The sequence below is a fragment of the Strix aluco genome, chromosome 12 (genome assembly GCF_031877795.1).
Source record: "Strix aluco isolate bStrAlu1 chromosome 12, bStrAlu1.hap1, whole genome shotgun sequence".
In the NCBI taxonomy this organism is placed as follows: Eukaryota; Metazoa; Chordata; class Aves; order Strigiformes; family Strigidae; genus Strix; species Strix aluco.
In genome coordinates this window covers 22,425,357-22,444,320 of record NC_133942.1, presented here as the reverse complement: position 1 = coordinate 22,444,320, position 18,964 = coordinate 22,425,357, and the positions used below count along the sequence as shown (strand labels likewise).

General features: G+C 39.3%; 1 protein-coding gene across 3 annotated transcripts; it reads left to right on the top strand.

Moving 5' to 3' along the window:
* The first annotated feature begins 98 nt into the window (after window positions 1-98).
* Window positions 99-15,188, top strand: HDC (histidine decarboxylase). Of its 3 annotated transcripts, XM_074837795.1 has the most exons (14): window positions 99-945; window positions 1,795-1,820; window positions 2,693-2,850; window positions 3,683-3,855; window positions 4,910-5,023; window positions 6,384-6,506; window positions 7,341-7,475; window positions 8,415-8,558; window positions 8,792-8,858; window positions 9,689-9,851; window positions 9,972-10,062; window positions 11,248-11,346; window positions 12,037-12,138; window positions 12,354-15,188. In XM_074837795.1, the coding sequence occupies exons 3-14, from the start codon at window positions 2,823-2,825 to the stop codon at window positions 13,113-13,115; spliced, it is 2,001 nt and encodes a 666-aa protein (XP_074693896.1). In that variant the 5' UTR covers window positions 99-945; window positions 1,795-1,820; window positions 2,693-2,822; the 3' UTR covers window positions 13,116-15,188. The 3 variants fall into 3 exon arrangements, with proteins under 3 accessions (XP_074693896.1, XP_074693895.1, XP_074693894.1); XM_074837794.1 differs by having other exon boundaries at window positions 99-1,875; XM_074837793.1 differs by having other exon boundaries at window positions 99-1,894.
* Window positions 15,189-18,964: the final 3,776 nt, after the last annotated feature.

The window sequence follows — 18,964 nt, the reverse complement described above, 5'->3', positions numbered from 1 at the left end:
TGTAGAATCAATTCCATTTCAATAGTTTTGTATGTGCATTAGAAGGTCAAAGCTGTGCTGTGTTAGGCATTCAGACAAGTATGAAAAAACAGTTTTGGCTTAGAATGGGCTTCAAAGGTAGGAGGGAGGAGTGGGGAAAGAATTGTGTTATACAATACAATGTAAAGTCTTCTTCAAACTTTGATCTGAGTTTATAGAATTGGCAGTTAGGAAAAAATCCTAAATATCCAATTATTGGTATAAATTTGGCAAATTTGATCCCAGTTGGCAAATTGACACCAAAATAATCAAAATATAATAAAAAATGGAAAATTATGTGGTGGTGGTTTTTAGAAGAATTATTTTCAAGAATATAATTGTGCTCAGCTGGTACTAGGACTTGAAGCAAGCCTTGTGCAGTGACTGGAAATTGCTCTATTTTAGGTTTTTTTCAGAAACTATCCATTATGTGACTAGTGAATGCAGGAACCAGTGAGTCAAGTTAAATGTTAGGCATTGCTCCAATTGAATTATTCTGTGATCAAAATAACGTTTGCGTCCTCACATCCCACAAACTTAACTGCAGTTTAATCTCTGTGAACTCTTAATAATGATAAGAATTTCAGCGCTAGTCTGAGTAGTGATAGTGGTAATGTTCGTGTCCAAATGGAGAATTTCCCACGGTTTTGACGGCACAGACCTTTGTAACAAACAATGAAAAGAACCTTTTCTATTCATTCTGCTTCCTGTGAGCAAATACTCTATTCCTCGTTGTCTGTAACAAAATCAGTCCAAATGCAAGGTAGCTATAACAAAAATTTATTCATCACCAGCAATATTTACCCTACCTGTAATTCATTATCACCTATTTTATTCTAGTTCCGAACAGGACCTGCTGTTTGTTCTCTTCTGCACAGGATGAGAAACCAACCTGATGAAACTACCACCTTTGAGCAAAGGCGTAGGGTATATGTCACATGAAATATTTATTGTGTAGTTTAGCTCTGAAAGCATTGTTAAAAGTATTGCTCCTTATTTGCTGTTCCAAATTGAAATCATAAATGTAATTAGCTACCAGCTTTCTTTGAACAGACATCCATATATTAATGTATTAGTTACTTGTAATGAGCTGGAATTACAGTTTTTGAGAACTCTGAGCTTTCTGAGTTGCTCCTGTGCTTGATGCCAGTCCCTTCTCACCTTCTTCGTTCCCCTTTATGGTAGCATTTACAGTAAAGCCAAGAGAGGTTCATAAATTGTTATTAAGTGTGTGGGCAGCTTGTTATTTTTCTCCTAATGTTTCCAGAGAAATGTGAGGTGAAACAGATGATGAATATGCATATAGTATGGTTCTTCTGCACTTCTTGCACTTCTTTCAATGCCTTTTTAATGTTTTTTTAAATTTCGGTATATTAATCTGATATGCGTGTATCAGGGCATCTTTGTCATATCAATGAAACAGTTCTTTCTCAAATATCTAATTGCAGCAGAAACCAGGAAAGGTTTTCACGCTGTTCTGTAGAAAGTACGCTGTGGAGAAAGATGTACCAAATTTCTAGAATAATGAAAGCATATAGGCTGCATTATAGTACATGAGGCAGAACAAAGCTGCTCTGACAGCCAGTTCTCTTCTGTATGGTGAGCTGTCATGTGTCAGATGAAGGATCTGCCTAGCCTGGTACCCGCTCTCCCAACAGGGCCAGCCCTAAGCAGGAGCCTAGGGTATAGCAAAAATAGGGCAAGCATATACTGTACTATGTAATAATTTCTCTTTCTGGTGCTTAGCCAATAAGTCTTACTTCTCTCTTTTCCCAGGGCTGCCTGGTATCAGCGTAGAGCAAGTGAGTTCCTTCTGGCGAAGTTGATAAGCACTCAACATTGAGTACGGTGTCAAAGGTCATGCTGCCAAAGATAGGTCAGGATGTGTTTACAGGTCCTAAAACTGGAACAAGGGGGAATCTACATGGCTGTTCTTCCAAACTGAGAACACTTCAGGTGGAGGACTTGGAGGAATTCTGGAGATACAAGGCCAAATTCCAGTGTTTATGCATATCATATGTGAGAAAAGGAAGCCATAGTGGTGGTGGGGGAAAGGTCCCAGCTCAGCAATCGAGGGTGATATCAGTGGAGGAACATCACCCTGCAGTGTAACCTGGTCTGATCTGGAGGGGCAGGAAATCCACAGAGAGGATCATTGCTGCTTTGTATTGCAGTTCTGGAACTGGCAATAATTGTAGTGCCTTTCCTTCTAGCAGCAAGGGATTGACAGCATAGGGACTGAAAACTTGGGGGAATGCAGGTATACTCTCTTCTTAGGAAAACACAGTTCTTTAAAAAAGAAAAAAAGTCCCCACCTGCACTGTCAAATTTGTTAATGTGCTGGTGCCTTGTTCTAGTAACTACTGCTAGCACAGTAGTTCAGTGTGCTAGAGTAACATGGCTGCTTTTATTTGGTTTTGGAAGCTCTTGAGCTTTTTCTCTCCAAGTCTGATGTTAATGTGTCTTATATTCATGACATGGATTACTGTGAGACTTCTGAAACATTGTTTGAAAATGTGAAAGGGTTAGTGCAGAGGCAGCTCCTCTTAGAGATACACTATCTTACACATCAAAAGAACACAGATGAGAACATAGTAGAGACTGTAAAATCTCTCAGTTGGGAGGAGTTAGATAAACACTCGCCAATAACCTGCCTACGTTAAACCTTTTCCAGAATGCATGAGTCTGAGAGATAAAGGGAGCTATAAAGGGTGAAGCAGCTAGCAGGGCACCAGACCAGACTGCCCACAGCTCCTGAAGGGTCGTGGCCCAAGTTTGAAGAGGTGCTTTTAGAAGGAATCAGTATGGAGCCTGAAGAGTACAGACGGAGAGGTGAGTGATCCTCTGCTCTTGGAAATAGGTAGCATTTGCACAGAGATTAACTGTTGTAGGGCTGGGAATGGTATCCAAAATTAGGATGGGTTTATATACTCTTTATTTGCACACATGTCCTTGAGACTTAAATCTGCTGAGGCTGAGACAAAAAAAAGTATCCCAAGGTTGTGTTTAAATTAATGGATTTAGAGTCAGTGGATGACTTAAGCCTTTTTGTCTTACGTTTAAAATACTGTGGGAAAGCTGCAAAACTGTAGTTCTGTGCAGTGGCTCTTCCCTGGCTGACACCATGAAACTTCAGTGATAGTGGCACAGTTCTGGAGATGGGGAGCAAACTTTGGTCCCAGGGCTGGAGGAGATTGCCTAAAAAGTGGAGAAAAGTTGTGGAGCTGTGCAGTTGTTTTCAGAGGATGCAAAAGTGGGTCTGCTATAATGACAGGGAAGCATGGGGCATTATGAAAACTTAATTTCTGTGAAACGCAGTTTCAGTTAATCTGTAGGCAAGAAAATCTGTCTGTCCTCTCAGTAATCAAACTGTACTTGAACCATGATTGCATTTTAAAGGTACATTTGAACTATTCAGTGACAACATTGAAATAACCCTGTGAATCTCTTCTGTCCCCATGAAGCCTGTTCTGGAAGCTGTGTCCCTACATTATTAGATGGGACAAGTAGGGTGTAGGAGGAAGGTTAGTTGCTGTGGCTATCTCGGGAGCTGTGTTCCAAGCCCTGTCCAATGCTAATGACTCATACCTCTAGTGTGAAGTGCTAATAGTACAAGTTAGTTTTTGTGCAGTCAAAACTCAAAGCACTGGTTTGCCTCTTCCAGGGAAAGAGATGGTGGATTACATTTGCCAGTACCTGAGCAATGTGAGAGAGAGACGGGTGACTCCTGATGTACAGCCAGGTTACATGAGAGCCCACTTGCCGGATTCTGCCCCAGTGGACCCAGACAGCTGGGACAACGTCTTTGGAGATATAGAGAAGATTATTATGCCTGGGGTAAGAAATAAAGTATAATCATGACAGAAAAAAGCCATTACTACCTGGGGTGAACACCAAATCCTAGGAATGCAGAGGTTCTGCAGAACATTTATCTAAATAAGCACCCGGAATGTAAAATAAGTCAGTCTTGTAGATGTTATGTCCACAGAAGGATTCTGGAGATTACTGTTGTGTTTCTAACTACAATTACAGGGGGCAGACTGAATGTATTTTTACAGTATTTTATACATTAAGAATAACTTGTGTTTGCTTAGAGGGGAAACAGTGATTTTTCTGACACTGGTGAATTTAGCTTCACAAGGCCTCTACCAGCTGAACTGCCCTCAATTTCTGAGATGTGGCAACTCAGGCACAGCAAGGTGAAACATCTCTTGCCCGGGGTCACGTACATATCTTGTCTCCTGCTGTTTCAGTGTAAAGGTCTCCTTCCTGTTGTACATAAATACTGCAGATTCTGCTAAAGGAGTTCATATTACCTAATTAAAATTTATGTAAGAAGCTGTTTCAAAGTCTATTTTAAAATTTTTGTTATAGATGTTTGCAGAAACTTGGTCTGATGTAGCAGAGGTATTCACATTAAGCATGCTTATGCTGCTGTCCCACATACAAGCTCCTTCAGGTCTATAGAGGGGAGCTATGTAACTGTAAACTGCTGTGTGTAACTAAAGGCAAGCTGTTGTTTGACAAAATGAGCAAGAGCAACTTTCTTGCAAGGATTCCCCTTATAAGTATTTCAAGAAATATTTCTGACTCTGTTCTGTAGCATTCAAAACACCATTCTTTCCTGTTCAGAATCTTTGTCTGCCTGTTTAATTCAGATAAATGCTTTTGCTATAATTTGGAATTTATCTAATAACGACACAGTGTTATCATCTGCTAGTGCTGCACTTCTGTTGATATTATCTCTGTAGCTTTCTACTTTCAGATCTATAATTGCACATAATACGTTGGTGTGATCCTTTTCCATCACTTTAAACAGATGCTAATCACTACATCTCATGCAGAATTTTGTGACATTTTCAGACTTAACTTCTAGATAATTTTGTTCTAGGTAGTCCATTGGCAAAGTCCACACATGCATGCCTACTTTCCAGCTCTTACTTCCTGGCCTTCACTCCTTGGAGATATGTTGGCTGATGCAATTAACTGTTTGGGATTCACATGGGTAATTAATTTTTTTTCTTTTTCTTTTGTTATTTTAGGTATTCATTTCCTGTGTGTATTGTGCAGGAGCAGGTCATAGTAATTCTTTCTTGTTCTGTGAGTCAGTATAATTATTTACTTTAACCAGTTGTATGTCATTTGCATAAATGAAAAATGTCACTTGAAAACGTAAATAAATAAATACAATATATAAAAGCAAGCATTACCCAGTAGTAAGAGGTGAAGGAAGAAAATGTATCACTAGAAATGTCTGTTCTAATTCTATGGATATCCCACTGTGAGCATTGTTCCTTGTCATCTAGTCTGAGTGCCAAGACTGTTAAACAAGCACTGCAGGCAATAGAGCAGCCACCATCCATGACTGCAGGCTAGTTTGGGCTCCATTCCAGTTCTCCTGCTCCTTTGAGAGAATACATTTCCTATTTTTCCTCTTCTGAAAAGAATTGTTTGGTGGCCTGTCCCAGAACAACTGTATCCTCCTGAAGCAGCTATACAGTGCTACTTGGTTATGACTCTACATACCTCAGTAGCGTTCTGAAGCCAGCCTTCTCCCCAGTGGTGAAGTTGCCAAGATTTTTAGATGCATGTCTCCATGCAAGAAAGCAGTGGAAGCTCATAAACCTATAAAAAATGGACGGTTATGGTCCCCATGCAGTTGTATCAGATTAGCTCATTGCATACACAGAAACATCCATTTCCGTGCCCTCAGTCTCGTTTTGACAGATTTCTGTTAAGTTTGCAATGCAAACTGATTCTTTTGTAAGTGGAAAGCTGGACACTGCAGAACAGCTTTCATCTTTCTTTTGCTGCTCTTCAAAAAGTCTCCCTTTCTCTTTAGGGACCAAGAGCATGTATTTGTGTGGTGCATTGCAATTCCATGATTTTGTCTCAAATGGCTCATTGTCATTAATTTTTTTTTAATGACTCTCAAATTATTGATAGTTTAGAAGGTCAGCACTGAGGTGATGCAGGTAATCTGGAGAGAGCATTTTAAGAGGTTTGTGAGAGTTTCTGTGAAAAAAAGCAACTGGTAATGAGCAATGTACCTCGAGCTCACCCTCAACTGCTACCTTGACATAGAAGTCTGTATTACAGAACTCACCAAACAACATAATTTTTATTAGAATGGCATTGTGTTCTGGTAGGTATGGGCCATAGTATTATACAGTTAGCTGCTTATATATCCCGTGCTACAAAGCTTGTTATCTGCCTTTGTTGTGTCTAGGTGAGATTTCTCTCAAGGCAATTAAAAAGTGTTAATAACTATTAATTAAAATGTGATATGTGGTTTACTCTAAGGGTTATGCTCCTACTGTGTTTGCAGTGAATTACAGTCTGATTCTCTTTTTTGATTTTTCTAGGCCTCCAGTCCAGCCTGTACAGAACTGGAAATGAATGTGATGGATTGGTTGGCTAAAATGCTGGGCCTTCCAGATAAATTCCTGCACCACCATCCTGACAGTGTGGGCGGAGGAGTATTACAGGTAGGGGAGATCAGAGATGGCCTCATCAACATTTTGTTTTCACTCAAGTGAATTTCCCTCTGGGTGATAGTTTTTATGGAGGCAAAACCAAGATCTGCTCTGTGGCTCTGAATAGAGACAAATCCCAATTTGACATTACTTTCCCAAATTTTAGTATTAAATATAGAAGGTTATAGAATACAAATTGCTATTGCTTTTAGTCCTAATTGTGTTTGGACAAGGAGCAGGTATTCTTGTGCCCTTACTAAGGATAAATGAGAGTCAGATTTGGTTTCTTCAGTCTGTTTCACATCATCAAAGTATTCACTAAAGTGATTCTTTAGTGCATAAGAAGGAATCCTTGTCACTGTCCTTCTGCCAGCAGTCCTTAGCCACGCAAGAAATTATTTTTCCTTTTTCTTATGCCTACTTTGTGTCTCTGAGAATTGCCAAGATCAAGGCTTGAACCTTTGCCTCCTTTCATAAGGCCTAAGCAAGTATCCTCTGGAATCCGTGCTGAGGCTCTGTGTTGTTATAAGGAGCTTTGCTCAGGTCTGTAACTTTTATGGGAGATACTACATTTTAGCTGTAGAAGAACAAAAGGAAAATGTGATTTATTTACTCCCCCCAACTTGGTTCTGCCTGTTAAAAATATACAGCGGTTAAAAAGCTTTGTTTTGTGTTGCTGGCCCAGAGGGCTGCTCATCAGCTAGTGACTTTCCACTCCATCCCAGCAAAACAGTAGTAGAGATAAGAGGGGGTGGGCATCAGAGCACTTCAATGACTTCAGTAAATCCCTGACAAAATAGCAATGGAGTAGCAATATGTTGCAGTAAATGAGCAATGTCTTTGTAGAGCACTGTGAGTGAATCAACCTTGGTTGCACTGCTAGCAGCAAGAAAAAACAAAATTCTGGAGATGAAGCTTTCTGAACCAGACACTGATGAGTCCTCACTCAATTCTCGCCTCATCGCTTATGCATCTGATCAAGTAGGTCCTTACGGTTACAAAGAAAACAAATTTGCTTCTGCTGTCTCACCCAGACCATACAATGTGAACTCGCATTTCCGTACCAACAGACAAACACGAACATGAATGCCTCACAAACATGAACAAATCCCTCTAATGTTGCTTTCTGCAGATGGGGAAACAAAATCAGTGTGAGATGAGGTTTTGTGGGGTGCCGGCAGTCCTCAAGAGAAGTGTTTTGCATGAGTCAATTCTGCACTTCCTTCCTGTTTTCCACAAAGGCTAACTCCAGTAACTAGGTGCTGATCTCATGCTGCTTCAGCTCGTTTCTTCACAGCCTCTTTCCACTTGGAGACAGGCATGCTCAGGGTGTTACCTCAGAGCTGCTCCTGGTTGTGGTCTTCACTCTAGACCTCTGTGCTTGTTCTTGGAGGAAACAGCTACACAGTACTGTGCCTCTGCCTGCACACCTGAACTGAACAATCATGTTCCACTGTGAAAACTGCAACATGAGAGACACTCATGCTGGTTCTCTCTTAGTATAATGAAAAGGGCTTTTTCTTGTGAGGAGTTTTGGCTGACCCAGAAGTAGGCATACTTCAGGGGGTTTTATCTTCTTACGGCAGGGAGAAGGCCAACTGAAGTTGATCCATTTCTAGAGGCTCCTTTAAGATCCGAGTTTTGATAAATGTCCCTCCAAACACAAGATGAGGATGCCTATTATTACATTTTAGAGACCAGTACCCAAATAAATGGAGCACATGTATTCCTTGGAATTACAGTGTATTGTTTCTTTTAGTTGCTCACAAAGAAGAAACTTTCAGACTTGTGTTAATACATGGATTACAATAAGGACCTTATCTCTGCTTTACTTGCAACCACTGTCTTTTATAAGGCCATAACTTATCACAGCTGTTCAGCCTCAGAGCTTGCTTTCTTACTGTTTTTCTTTTTTAAAAGGCACATTCTTCTGTAGAAAAGGCTGGCTTGATTTCTCTTGTGAAGATTAAATTTCTGCCTGTGGATGAGAACTTTTCCCTCAGAGGCGAAACTCTGAAGAAAGCCATTGCAGAAGACAGAAAGAAAGGCCTAGTGCCAGTCTTTGTACGTTCAACTTTATGGCTGGGGGTATTGACATGGTGTTGTATTCTTAATGTCAGCATAAAATAACATGTGAAACATTTCTTATTGTGTTAACACACATTACCTGAAGGTTAACAAGAATGTCTATTTTATTAAACAAAAGAATTTGAATATCATTTCAACTGTCTGTGATAGCGTCTCTACTTTTAAAGTGCTGCATCCATTTATTAAAAAAATGGTCTGCTTTATTCTAGGTTTGTGCAACTTTGGGTACAACTGGTGTCTGTGCTTTTGACAATCTCTCAGAACTGGGTCCAATTTGTAAGTGTCTTTTTTTTTCTCATTTTAAACTATGAAAGCTCAGAAAAGAGAGTATGAGAATCTTTCATGCCCAAACCAAGGAGAGTAGAAACTAATCAGCTGAGTTTTTCAGATGTGTCTCAAAGATCAGTGGAGTCAGCGCAAGACTTTGCAGTGATTTCTGTAAGATTTAGATTAGAATGCTAAAATACATTCTATTTAAAATGGATGAAATTTGCCAACTGATGAATCTTCAGTGTGGTTATTCAGGGAACACAGACTGTACAGTACAGAGTGCAGTACTGTTGTGGAACGGATACATAAATATTTAACCTAGCAAAGGAGTTTTGAAGGTAGTGTTTGGTAGGACAACCTTTGGAGCCATCAGCTCAATAGGTAAATTTGACATGGTTGCAGATTCTGTTCCAGCATAAATTCTGACAAGTAGCTGCTGAAGACCTGCGGCACCTTCTCTTACGGGTCAGAGTGTGGCTTCTATCTCTGGGTCCTTTTTGCTTGCCACCATGCCTTTATTCTGTGCAACTGAATTTTATCGGGGAATTTCACTTAGTAAAAAGGCAGATGAAGAAATCAAACATTGAAAAGCCTCACTCGTATGAAATATGGAATAGTGAATTTTGCCCATCTGATTTCAGCATTATGCTATATTTTGGGACTCTGGATCTACAGCTTTAGAATAAAACTGGACTGTCAATTGTTTGTCTTGCTTGCTATTTTGTTGTTAGCCTGTCCACCTCCTGCAAAAACGTGCACCTAGTTTTCAGAGAGGAGAGATTAAGCATGTACTTTGATTCCTTATGTCCCTTACATAACAGTTTAAACTCCAACAGGTGATGCTGAGGGACTCTGGCTTCATATTGATGCTGCATATGCAGGAACAGCATTTGTATGTCCTGAATTTCGATTGTTCTTGGATGGAATTGAATATGCAGATTCCTTTACTTTTAACCCTTCTAAATGGATGATGGTTCATTTTGACTGCACTGGATTTTGGTGAGTAAAGGCAAAACACAGCACCAAAAGAATACCATGCAAATTGCAAAGTCTTTCTCTGCACGGTTTGGTGTTTGTTTTTTTTTTTTTGCTAAATACTGTTCATTCTACAATTGATAGGGTTAAGGATAAACACAAGTTACATCAAACCTTCAGTGTTAACCCTGTCTACCTCAGACATCCCAACTCAGGAGCTGCTGTTGATTTCATGGTAAGTTATTTGAGTTGATATTTTAAATTACATATAAAATATTCAACAGACTGAAATTCCTCACACTCTGGAGCGTGTTTATCTTATAGCTTATGCTTTTATGAAATAAGACCAAAGCATAAAACCAATTAGAATGAGATCCTAGTGCAGATTAAATAATAAAACTTTGAAGCCAGCCCTGGTTATGAAAATTAATTATAAAATTTCTTTCAGATATGGGAATTGAAGTACTTAAGATTTTTACACAGATGGGGATCCAGCCTTGCCTTTTTAGTAATAGAAGGTTCATTTCTGGGCATTGTGTCACTGAAGTAATTCCTACTGATGGCATTTTGGCTGGTTTTCTTGTATCTCTGATATGTAATTAAAGAGAGAAAGGAGTACACAATGGAAACACCATGCTCTGAAACAGAAGTTGAGTGAATTGCGTTTTTCTTCAGATTAAGGTATTTATAGGAGAGATAAGAGGCATTTCACTTTAGATCCATCTTACAGCACATTTCAGTACAGTAAAACAAAAGAATATTCACTGCCAATTGTTTCTGCTATGATCTCACTGTAGTCCTGAAAAGATAATTGTTTTCTTGGAATCAATAGTGCTTTTGACTGGAGAGTGAGTGTAGAGGGGTGGAAAAAAATACATCAATGCGTCCCTCTTGTGGTTAAATAGGACCCTGCAAGTAATTGTGTAGCTCCCTAGAAGTACTCCTTTACATGTTTTGTCACTCTTTTCCTTGCAGTAGGCGTTACTTCCTCTGGAAAGGTCTACCCCCATATCAACTCTCGGTGTTTTGGGAAAACGTTCAGGATGGCACTTAAATATGCAAATTACAGGAACTGAAGTGAGCACTCAGTCCTAAAGTGTAAATGGACACAAACTGATAAAGCTCTTTAAATGCAAACCAGTGTTGTTATTAGCTGGTAATTAACTAAAAATTCTAAGCACATCTAGGCCATAGATTAAGGGGAATAGCCAAAATCTTATTTTTGCAAATAATTGAAAAATATGTAGACACAGTGCTGCTTTGATGGGTATTTCCTAGGCTTAGCAGATTTTCCATAATATGAAATTATTTGTGTCAACAGAGATTTCAGACCCAAGTCTGAAGCAACAGATGTCGTGGTGTAAGGGGACACTCCTTCTGTTGTTTTTGCACTCATTGATAGACTGTTGTGTTTTCACAGCACTGGCAAATTCCACTGAGTCGTCGATTTCGTTCTTTGAAGCTGTGGTTTGTGATTCGTTCATTTGGGGTGAAAAAGCTTCAAGCTCATGTCCGACATGTATGTGAATTAACAATGCAAGCATAAATGTATTATGTTCATTTATTGGTAGCCAAGTTTAATGAATTCAGTGATGCAGTGATGAGTAGCAGAAATCCTCTCACACACGAAGCTTATATATGAACACTAAATGCTGCTGATTTTACTCTTAAGTAATCTGTAAAGATTGTGTAGACAAAACATTTCCTGTACGCTTCTTGGAAGCAAGAGGCAGTGGAAGGCGACTGGATAAGTCAATGCCTTCTGCACATTACTGAGTACTAATCTGTAGAAGCTTTCTTTGAGGCAAAGTGGCAGCTGTTTGGGAGGCAGGCAGTGATGGATGGCTGAACCCTTTGCTATGAAAATTTACAGGCTTAAGTCCTTGATGGAATGTAAATACAAGGGATCATATTGTGGATCAACGGTTGCTGCACAAGAACGCTAATCTGAGAAGGCACATTCTGTTTTCAAACCACCTAGAAAATTCCAATGTAGTCCAGTTACTCTTGATCATTGTCGAGGATTTGGGCAACGAGAGATGGACTTTAAAATTCTCAGCTTTGTTGTCATTCTTCTGTTTGCTACCATTCATGCACTGGAATGATGTGTTTTAGTAAGGGAAGGAATTATTTTTAACTACTTAATTTGGTGTTTTACAGTGGGTTTGTGACAAACCAATACATTACTACTTTTTTTCCTTAATTATAGGGTACTGAAACAGCCAAATTCTTTGAATCCTTGGTTAAAAGCGATCCACTCTTTGAAATCCCTGCCAAGAGACATCTTGGACTGGTTGTATTTCGTCTAAAGGTAAATATTGGGCCTTTTGCATGTCTCCCTGGAATGAATTGACCACAGCTGATCTCTCCCCAGATGTTAAGAACTGTGAATAAACTTTCATGTAAGAATTTGTAATGCTGGAATTCTTACGAAGATGTTTGGATGTCACTGGAAATTCTAACTATATTTTTCTAACTATATTATTCTAACTATAGTATTTTTTTTCTTATTTGTATTTAAAACAGGGTCCCAACTGGCTGACAGAAAAACTCCTGAAAGAACTAAGCAGTTCTGGCAGGCTCTTTCTTATTCCAGCAACCATTCATGACAAATTCATAATTCGCTTTACTGTAACATCTCAGTTCACAACCAGGGAAGATATTCTGCAAGACTGGAACATCATTCAACACACTGCAGCCCAGATCGTTAGCCAGAATTATGGGTTACACTGCATCAATTCTGGTGATGGGGCAACAATCCCTAATATGATGGTTAAGCCTAGTTCTGATGCCATTAATAATGCTTCTCACCTTTATCTAGATGGAGGAAAATACAAAACACCTTCCAGAAAAATAGTAGTTCAGCCTAAGAAGTTAGCAGCGAGTCCCAGTACATGTGTGATTAGTCAACAAGTGAAAGGTCAAGGGGATCCTCTAGATCTCTGTTTTCCAGAAGGTGTCCAAGATGTTACCAAACATAAGTTAACCTCTTTTTTATTCAGTTATTTATCTGTTCAAGGCAATAAAAAGACAGCACGTTCCCTCAGCTGCAACAGCGTGCCAATGACTGGTAGTCTTGAGCAATGTAACCCCAAAGCAGCAGCCACTGACAAGAAGGAGTCTCATGCAAATGCCAGAATTCTTTCCCGGCTGCCTGAGGAGGTGATGATGTTCAAAAAAAGTGCCTTCAAAAAACTAATTAAGTTCTACAGTGTCCCAAGCTTTCCAGAGTGTAGCATTCAGTGTGGCCTTCAGCTCCCCTGTTGTCCTCTGCAAGCCATTGTTTAACAAGTAAAAGAGATTGGTGCTTAAGACCTCTCCAGGTAGAAAGAGAACCAAAGTTTGCTTATTCATATGCAATACTACATGTTATTTTGTTCAGTATGTAAGCAGTGGCAATGACCATTGAGAAAATTCCTGTGCTTTTACTGGTGGAAACCTTGTGTATTTATAGATTAAAATGTCAAATAAATCTTGTAGGCATTTAACATGAAACTAGACTGCTGTGAGGATCTGTGCGTGCAGACAATGCCAACATCAGTTCTGAACCGTGCAAAAAGAAGGGTGTAACCTCTCTAAGAGGTTTTGCTGTATTGCCCAAGTTTAAAACGGCAGCCCTGCCATTCTATCTGTGCTAGATGCTTGCTGCCTTCTTTATAGGTGTTTCCAGACACCTACAATCACCCCATCTTGAAGGCAGCATACTCAGCCAGATGGATCTTCAGTCTGACCCAGCACAACTATTCTCGAGTTACATAAAAATGAGTCTGGTTAATTAGAATAATTTCCATACCTTTATACAACATCAACTAAACTCACAGTGGGGTGTACTGAGGCGTGTGTTACAAGGAGCAGTAAAATTTGGCCTGCCTTCCCTTCCTAGTAAGAACAGAATTATTTTATTTCATTCTGTGATATTATTTGCCTTTTTTTAAATCTTAGGGAAATCTGAGCCACACTTTATGAAGTATCTGGCCAGCCATTGCTCTATTTGCACCTAAGAGAAAAGATGGCTTAATTCTTATAAGTTGTTCTCATTCTGTGTATGTATTATTTGGTGCATAACAAATAAGAGGGCATCTCTGCTGCAATGGATCAAAGTTAATGTAAGCCTCTAATATAGACTTTTTGATTAGTTAATCTGAGACAACTGTAAGCTTCATTACTGGTCTTTTTTAATGAGTTTTGTGTTTTGACTTAGGGATGAAATTTTTACTAATGCGGTGGATCACCCTTTAATATGAATATAAATGTATTTGCATGAAGATGTCTTACATTGTATTGTACCCACTTTCACATGCTTAGGTGCACAGTATTAACATTCACAGCATTACCAATACATCCATACCCAGTAGGAAGGTAGGTAAGATTCAAAGTATGAAGAAGCCAGGCTAAAATACAAGTAGAGTTGGAGAAGTTCTGCTTTATTAAAACAATCACACTTTCACACTTTTTATTTCAGATACTGATATTTGCTAATATTAATAAATAGGATTTCTTGGTAAGGTTAGAATAACAGATGCTTTAAAAACTGAATATTATAAAACACAGATTTTTGGACATGCTCACAATTTGAAGTCATGTTTTTTTACTGAGTTATAAATGTCCTGTGTCATTTGGACATACAGCTTTTCTTTGTCATCCAGGAAATACAGGCAATCTTTGCCTGCTGGGTTGAAACCCTCCTCCACTAGTTGCACTTTATGGTACTTAAAAGTTGCTGTAACTTCAATGGCACTCTGCAAAACAGAATTACCTCTCTACTTATCAATGTCAGCATATAATGGTGGGAATTAGATTAGATTTCCTAAATTTAAGGGGAATCCTATTTAAAGAAAATCCATACAGCACAGAAGTCGAAGCCTTACTAATAGAGGTCTAAGTTGTCTGATTCATCAGATAACAACTGAACTGTGGAATACGTGGGCCAGTAATTACTCTGAATGTAAGAAGTGCTGAGGCCACAGAAACATTTTTGAAAAGCTTACCTTACTATTCTATTTAAATAAGGTAGGAAAACACTAGTTTTCAGCTGTTAGTCAGAAAGAATCAAGGATTTTATCCAGAAAATTATTTAGTTATGTTCATGGATGAAAAAAACAACAGAATTTTCCTCAGAAAAGAGCAGCAAAGCAAATGGCAGTTGGAGACTGGGCAAGGCTCACTGTACCTTACAGGGTATGGCAAGACAAACCACTGCCTTGACTGTTGTTTTGTTTGTATAACTCAAAAGTTTAAAGATTGATTAAATAATTAGGCATGGTAGTATCTCTGTGTTAGTCCTCTTGAATCATCTCAGTGAATACGCAACCCTTCTCAAAGGAGCAATGTTTATTTTAAATAAATGACTTGGGAAGTACAGTGAGAGTGTCATTCTTGCAGCATTTTTTCCTAATTTAAGTTAAACTTCAGCTTAGAATTTGGCTATTTATTCACTGGTAGGATAAAAATCTAAGGCCTCTCTTGCAAAAGACAGCTCTCTTGCAAGCTTTTGTTTGTGTGGGGATCTGTATTTTGCACAAAACAGTCTGTAGAGAGAGGACACAGCTGTGTTACTGTGCTGAAGGAATCCAACAGGAAATGTATTTTCCACTATGAGATCTTCCTAATTTTATATGTTAAAATATGCCAGGTATCCTGTGGCTGCTCTTGCAAGTTGTTCCATAGGTAGTAGAAAAAAGGCAGTAAACATGTCAGAACTTCTCGCATTCCTTCAGATTGCTGAAGAAAGGTGAAAAAGGGAGGAATCAATTTTTTAAGTGACGTTCTTGCTCTTCTAGAAATTCAAGTCTATTTTGTTTGTCTCACTCTACAGCAATTGCAGAGCTATATTCCTGTAAAAGATACAACAATCTTTATATCCAAGATACTTAATCTCAAATGTGTCTCCATTCTCCTGTTAGTATTCTTGTCATACTACATTAATATGAGCTTTGGCTGTTTTTTTAGCTAATTAATATTGCATACATTTAAATGATGGAACCTAGCAAATGTAGTTTCCGAAAAATAACCTGAAGTAGGGCTAGCTGTACTCTGCAATTGGATAGCCTCCAAATGTGAAACAAACTACACTTCTTCAGTTCCTGTTATTTTCTCTATCATTTACCAAGCCCTAGCTACATATGTCTATAGTGTTTCTTCTGATACTTTTGATTTAGCACTAAGTTTTGTTTTGTTCTCCAATGCAAAGCAAAGCCCTGTTAGGAATTAGTCTGTGCTGTGCACTGGGACAATCTGTTTTTCTTCAGTAATCCCAGGGGCTGAAGGTGTGTTAGTCCACTGGTAGATAGAGTTTTGTTTGTTCAAGTATTTCTCATTACTATAGCAGTTTTAATAGGTAATTAACTGCTAATTCATATGTTGTTTAATATATCGTGAAATGTGTCACATATGATGTGGCATGACTGAAGTGGCTGGTGCTTTTCTGGTTTTTACATTATTTTTGTGAGGGAATTACTAATCTAGGCAGGTTATTTTGTGCTTGACTAATCTTATGGACTGCCATAGTGTATGTTATTAGTTTTGCTCAAACAGCTGTCACTTTGGCAATAAATTGCAGTATGTAAGCTTCGGTATTTTTGCTGAACCAAGTATCAATTTAAATATTGTTAGCCTAGGGACAAGGAGTGCTTTTTTATTGACTTAATTGTTTGCTAGTTTTTATAGTTCAGTAAACCCTATTTAATAGCTTATCTTCCCTCTTTTTTTTTTTTTTCCCGATTAGCTACTCTAATGCAGATTATTTTGGGAGAGCTGATGGAGCTTCCTATGACACTTGTTTAGTGTTACAAGAGGCACGCGTGCTTGAGCCTGTGCTGGAAACTGGTCAAGGGCTTGGCCCACCATGAGCAGTCGGCAGTGCTGCCCTGTGCTGGATGTTGCCCATGGGACCTGGCTCTGCAGGAGGCCTTTTGCCAATGCTTGGTGCTGCCCAAGTGCCCCTTCAGAGCCTGCACAGTCGTAGGCTGTGTGGCAAAAAGATGCTGCTCGTGGCTGCTCACTGTGGTTTCAGTGGGTGCTCAGTTAATGAATTAATAACTTCCAATGTATGCTCCATATCTGTAGTCTCCTCATTTCCAGCTTTAAGTCTCCTAATGCTTTGTGGAAGTACTTGAAAACCAGATACCTGTCTACTATAGCTCCATGGTAGCTGACATTTGTGGAACTCTTTCTTTTCTCCACATCAATATTTTCCATGGGGGATGGATGGAATTTCAAGATGCCTGCAGAGGTCACAAGGGACTGTATTCCTTGTTATGTAGAAGTGATTTTTTTCCTGTACTACGAGGCTATAATTTAAGCTTATATAATTAACTTCTGTAATAAACATATAAATTTAACTTATATAATGGATGCCTAGGTATTTTGAAATGGATGCTCCAAAATTAACCACCCAAAATCAATATTTTTAGCAAAGTATTACTAACTTTTCCTTTTTTTACTGTCACAATTTGAATCTGAGCTGAGCCTTTAGTTCCATCCCCTGTGAATGATGCACAGGCACACTGGAAGGGGTAGTTGCTTAATATTTGCAGGATACAATGAGCTATGATTATGTGGTGCTGATTATTTGCTTGCTCCTGCCGCTGTGGCAAGCAGTGCATAGGTTCCCCTTGACTTCAGCCACTAAACCCTAATTGCTCAACACTTGCTTTACTCAGCTTTAGACACTTGAATCTATTTTATTAACAGAAAATATAGTTAATAAAATTTATTCACTACTCCCCTCTTTTCTCGGTTTCTGTGCTCTACTCTCTCATTTGCTTTTTTCCTGCTTACCTCTGTTTTCAATTCTTTGTAAGGGGCTTGTTGTTAAAGTTCTCATTTGCACTATCCACAGAGCAGGAAAGGAAGGAAAAAATAAAAAGCTAAACCTTGTCGGATGCTCCTTAGACTCGGGGAAGAGACTTCCACTCCGAAGGTGCAGACACTCGAGGCTTTGCAGGGTTTGCCAGCAGGCAAGGATATCTTGCTTTGATCCACGAGATGTCACCAGAGGGTAACAAGAAACTGGAAGTTTGTATTAAATTGGCATTCAAGCTCACGGTACTGTTAGTTAAGGGGAAGGTATGTGGACGCAGAGCATGGGAAAGCCCAGCACTCCTTATGCTGGTTAACCATAGGATGCTCCAGGCTGCAGCATTTTCTGTGTAGACAGCCTCATCTCTTTTTCTTCTGTTTTCTATTTTTTTTTATGGTTTGATGGGAGACCTCACTGTAATGGCACAAGACAACATGCTCCATTCTGGCTAGCTCAAGTGGCAATAATCACACACTAATAACACTTATCTAATTACTGATGGATGGCGGAGAGATGGGATTCAGAGTAGATGACTTATGGCTTCAGTGAACCTGTGTAACAGGTCAGCTGGGTTTGTTCTCTTCTTACCTGTTTCACCTGAGCCTTCCCACTGAAAGTGGGTGTTTTTCAGGATTGCTAAACTCAAGTCTTTAATCTTCAGTTTCCAGTTTCAAATGCCTTTCTGTCCCATTTTCAAATTCACAGCTACTACAGTTGCTATTAAAGGTTTATTTGCAGTATTATCACAGTCAGGTTGTAATCAGATGAGACAGGTTGACCTGATCTAATTAGTTGGTGCTGCCAAAAGGGATGACTGTGTTTCCCTCTCCTCCTTATGTGGCCTTCTAGCTCCACTGCCTCCCTTGCTCCAGTTCTGGTGCTCTTCTGACACTTCTGTGTCACTAAGCTCACTAAGCCAGCAGAAAACTGCGTTTTGCTGGGTGAGTTCTCTGCTGACTCACTGAGCAGAACTGGCTCATCAAGAAGTCATATGAGTACCAATATTAGGACTAATGCAAAGGAAGGAGTGAGAAGATAATAAGCAACAGCTTGATCTCCCTTCACTACATGCTACATCTCAAATTCTTCTTCTGTTCCCTTCCCACTCGGGAAGGGGTGCAAGGTGTCTATTAACCAGGCAATATACTTTTTGTAAATGTAAGAACCAAGTTCATAGTCTATGGAGAGATAGATCACTGAACCTACTCATGGCAGAGTTCAAGCCATTCCATTTTTGTCCTCCCTGTCTGGCAGAGGTTCAGGAGATGAAGGTCAGTGAAATACATGCTCTGGCACCACTTAAACTGTGCTAGCATCAGCAGTTTATTGGTATGTT

Bases quoted from the DNA above. Each gene is read 5' to 3' on its own strand.
- HDC (XM_074837795.1), top strand. From the start codon at position 2,823: ATGGAGCCTGAAGAGTACAGACGGAGAG. The intron at 2,851-3,682 runs GTGAGTGATCCT...TGCCTCTTCCAG, and splicing joins TGAAGAGTACAGACGGAGAG to GGAAAGAGATGGTGGATTAC. The intron at 12,139-12,353 runs GTAAATATTGGG...TATTTAAAACAG, and splicing joins TGGTTGTATTTCGTCTAAAG to GGTCCCAACTGGCTGACAGA.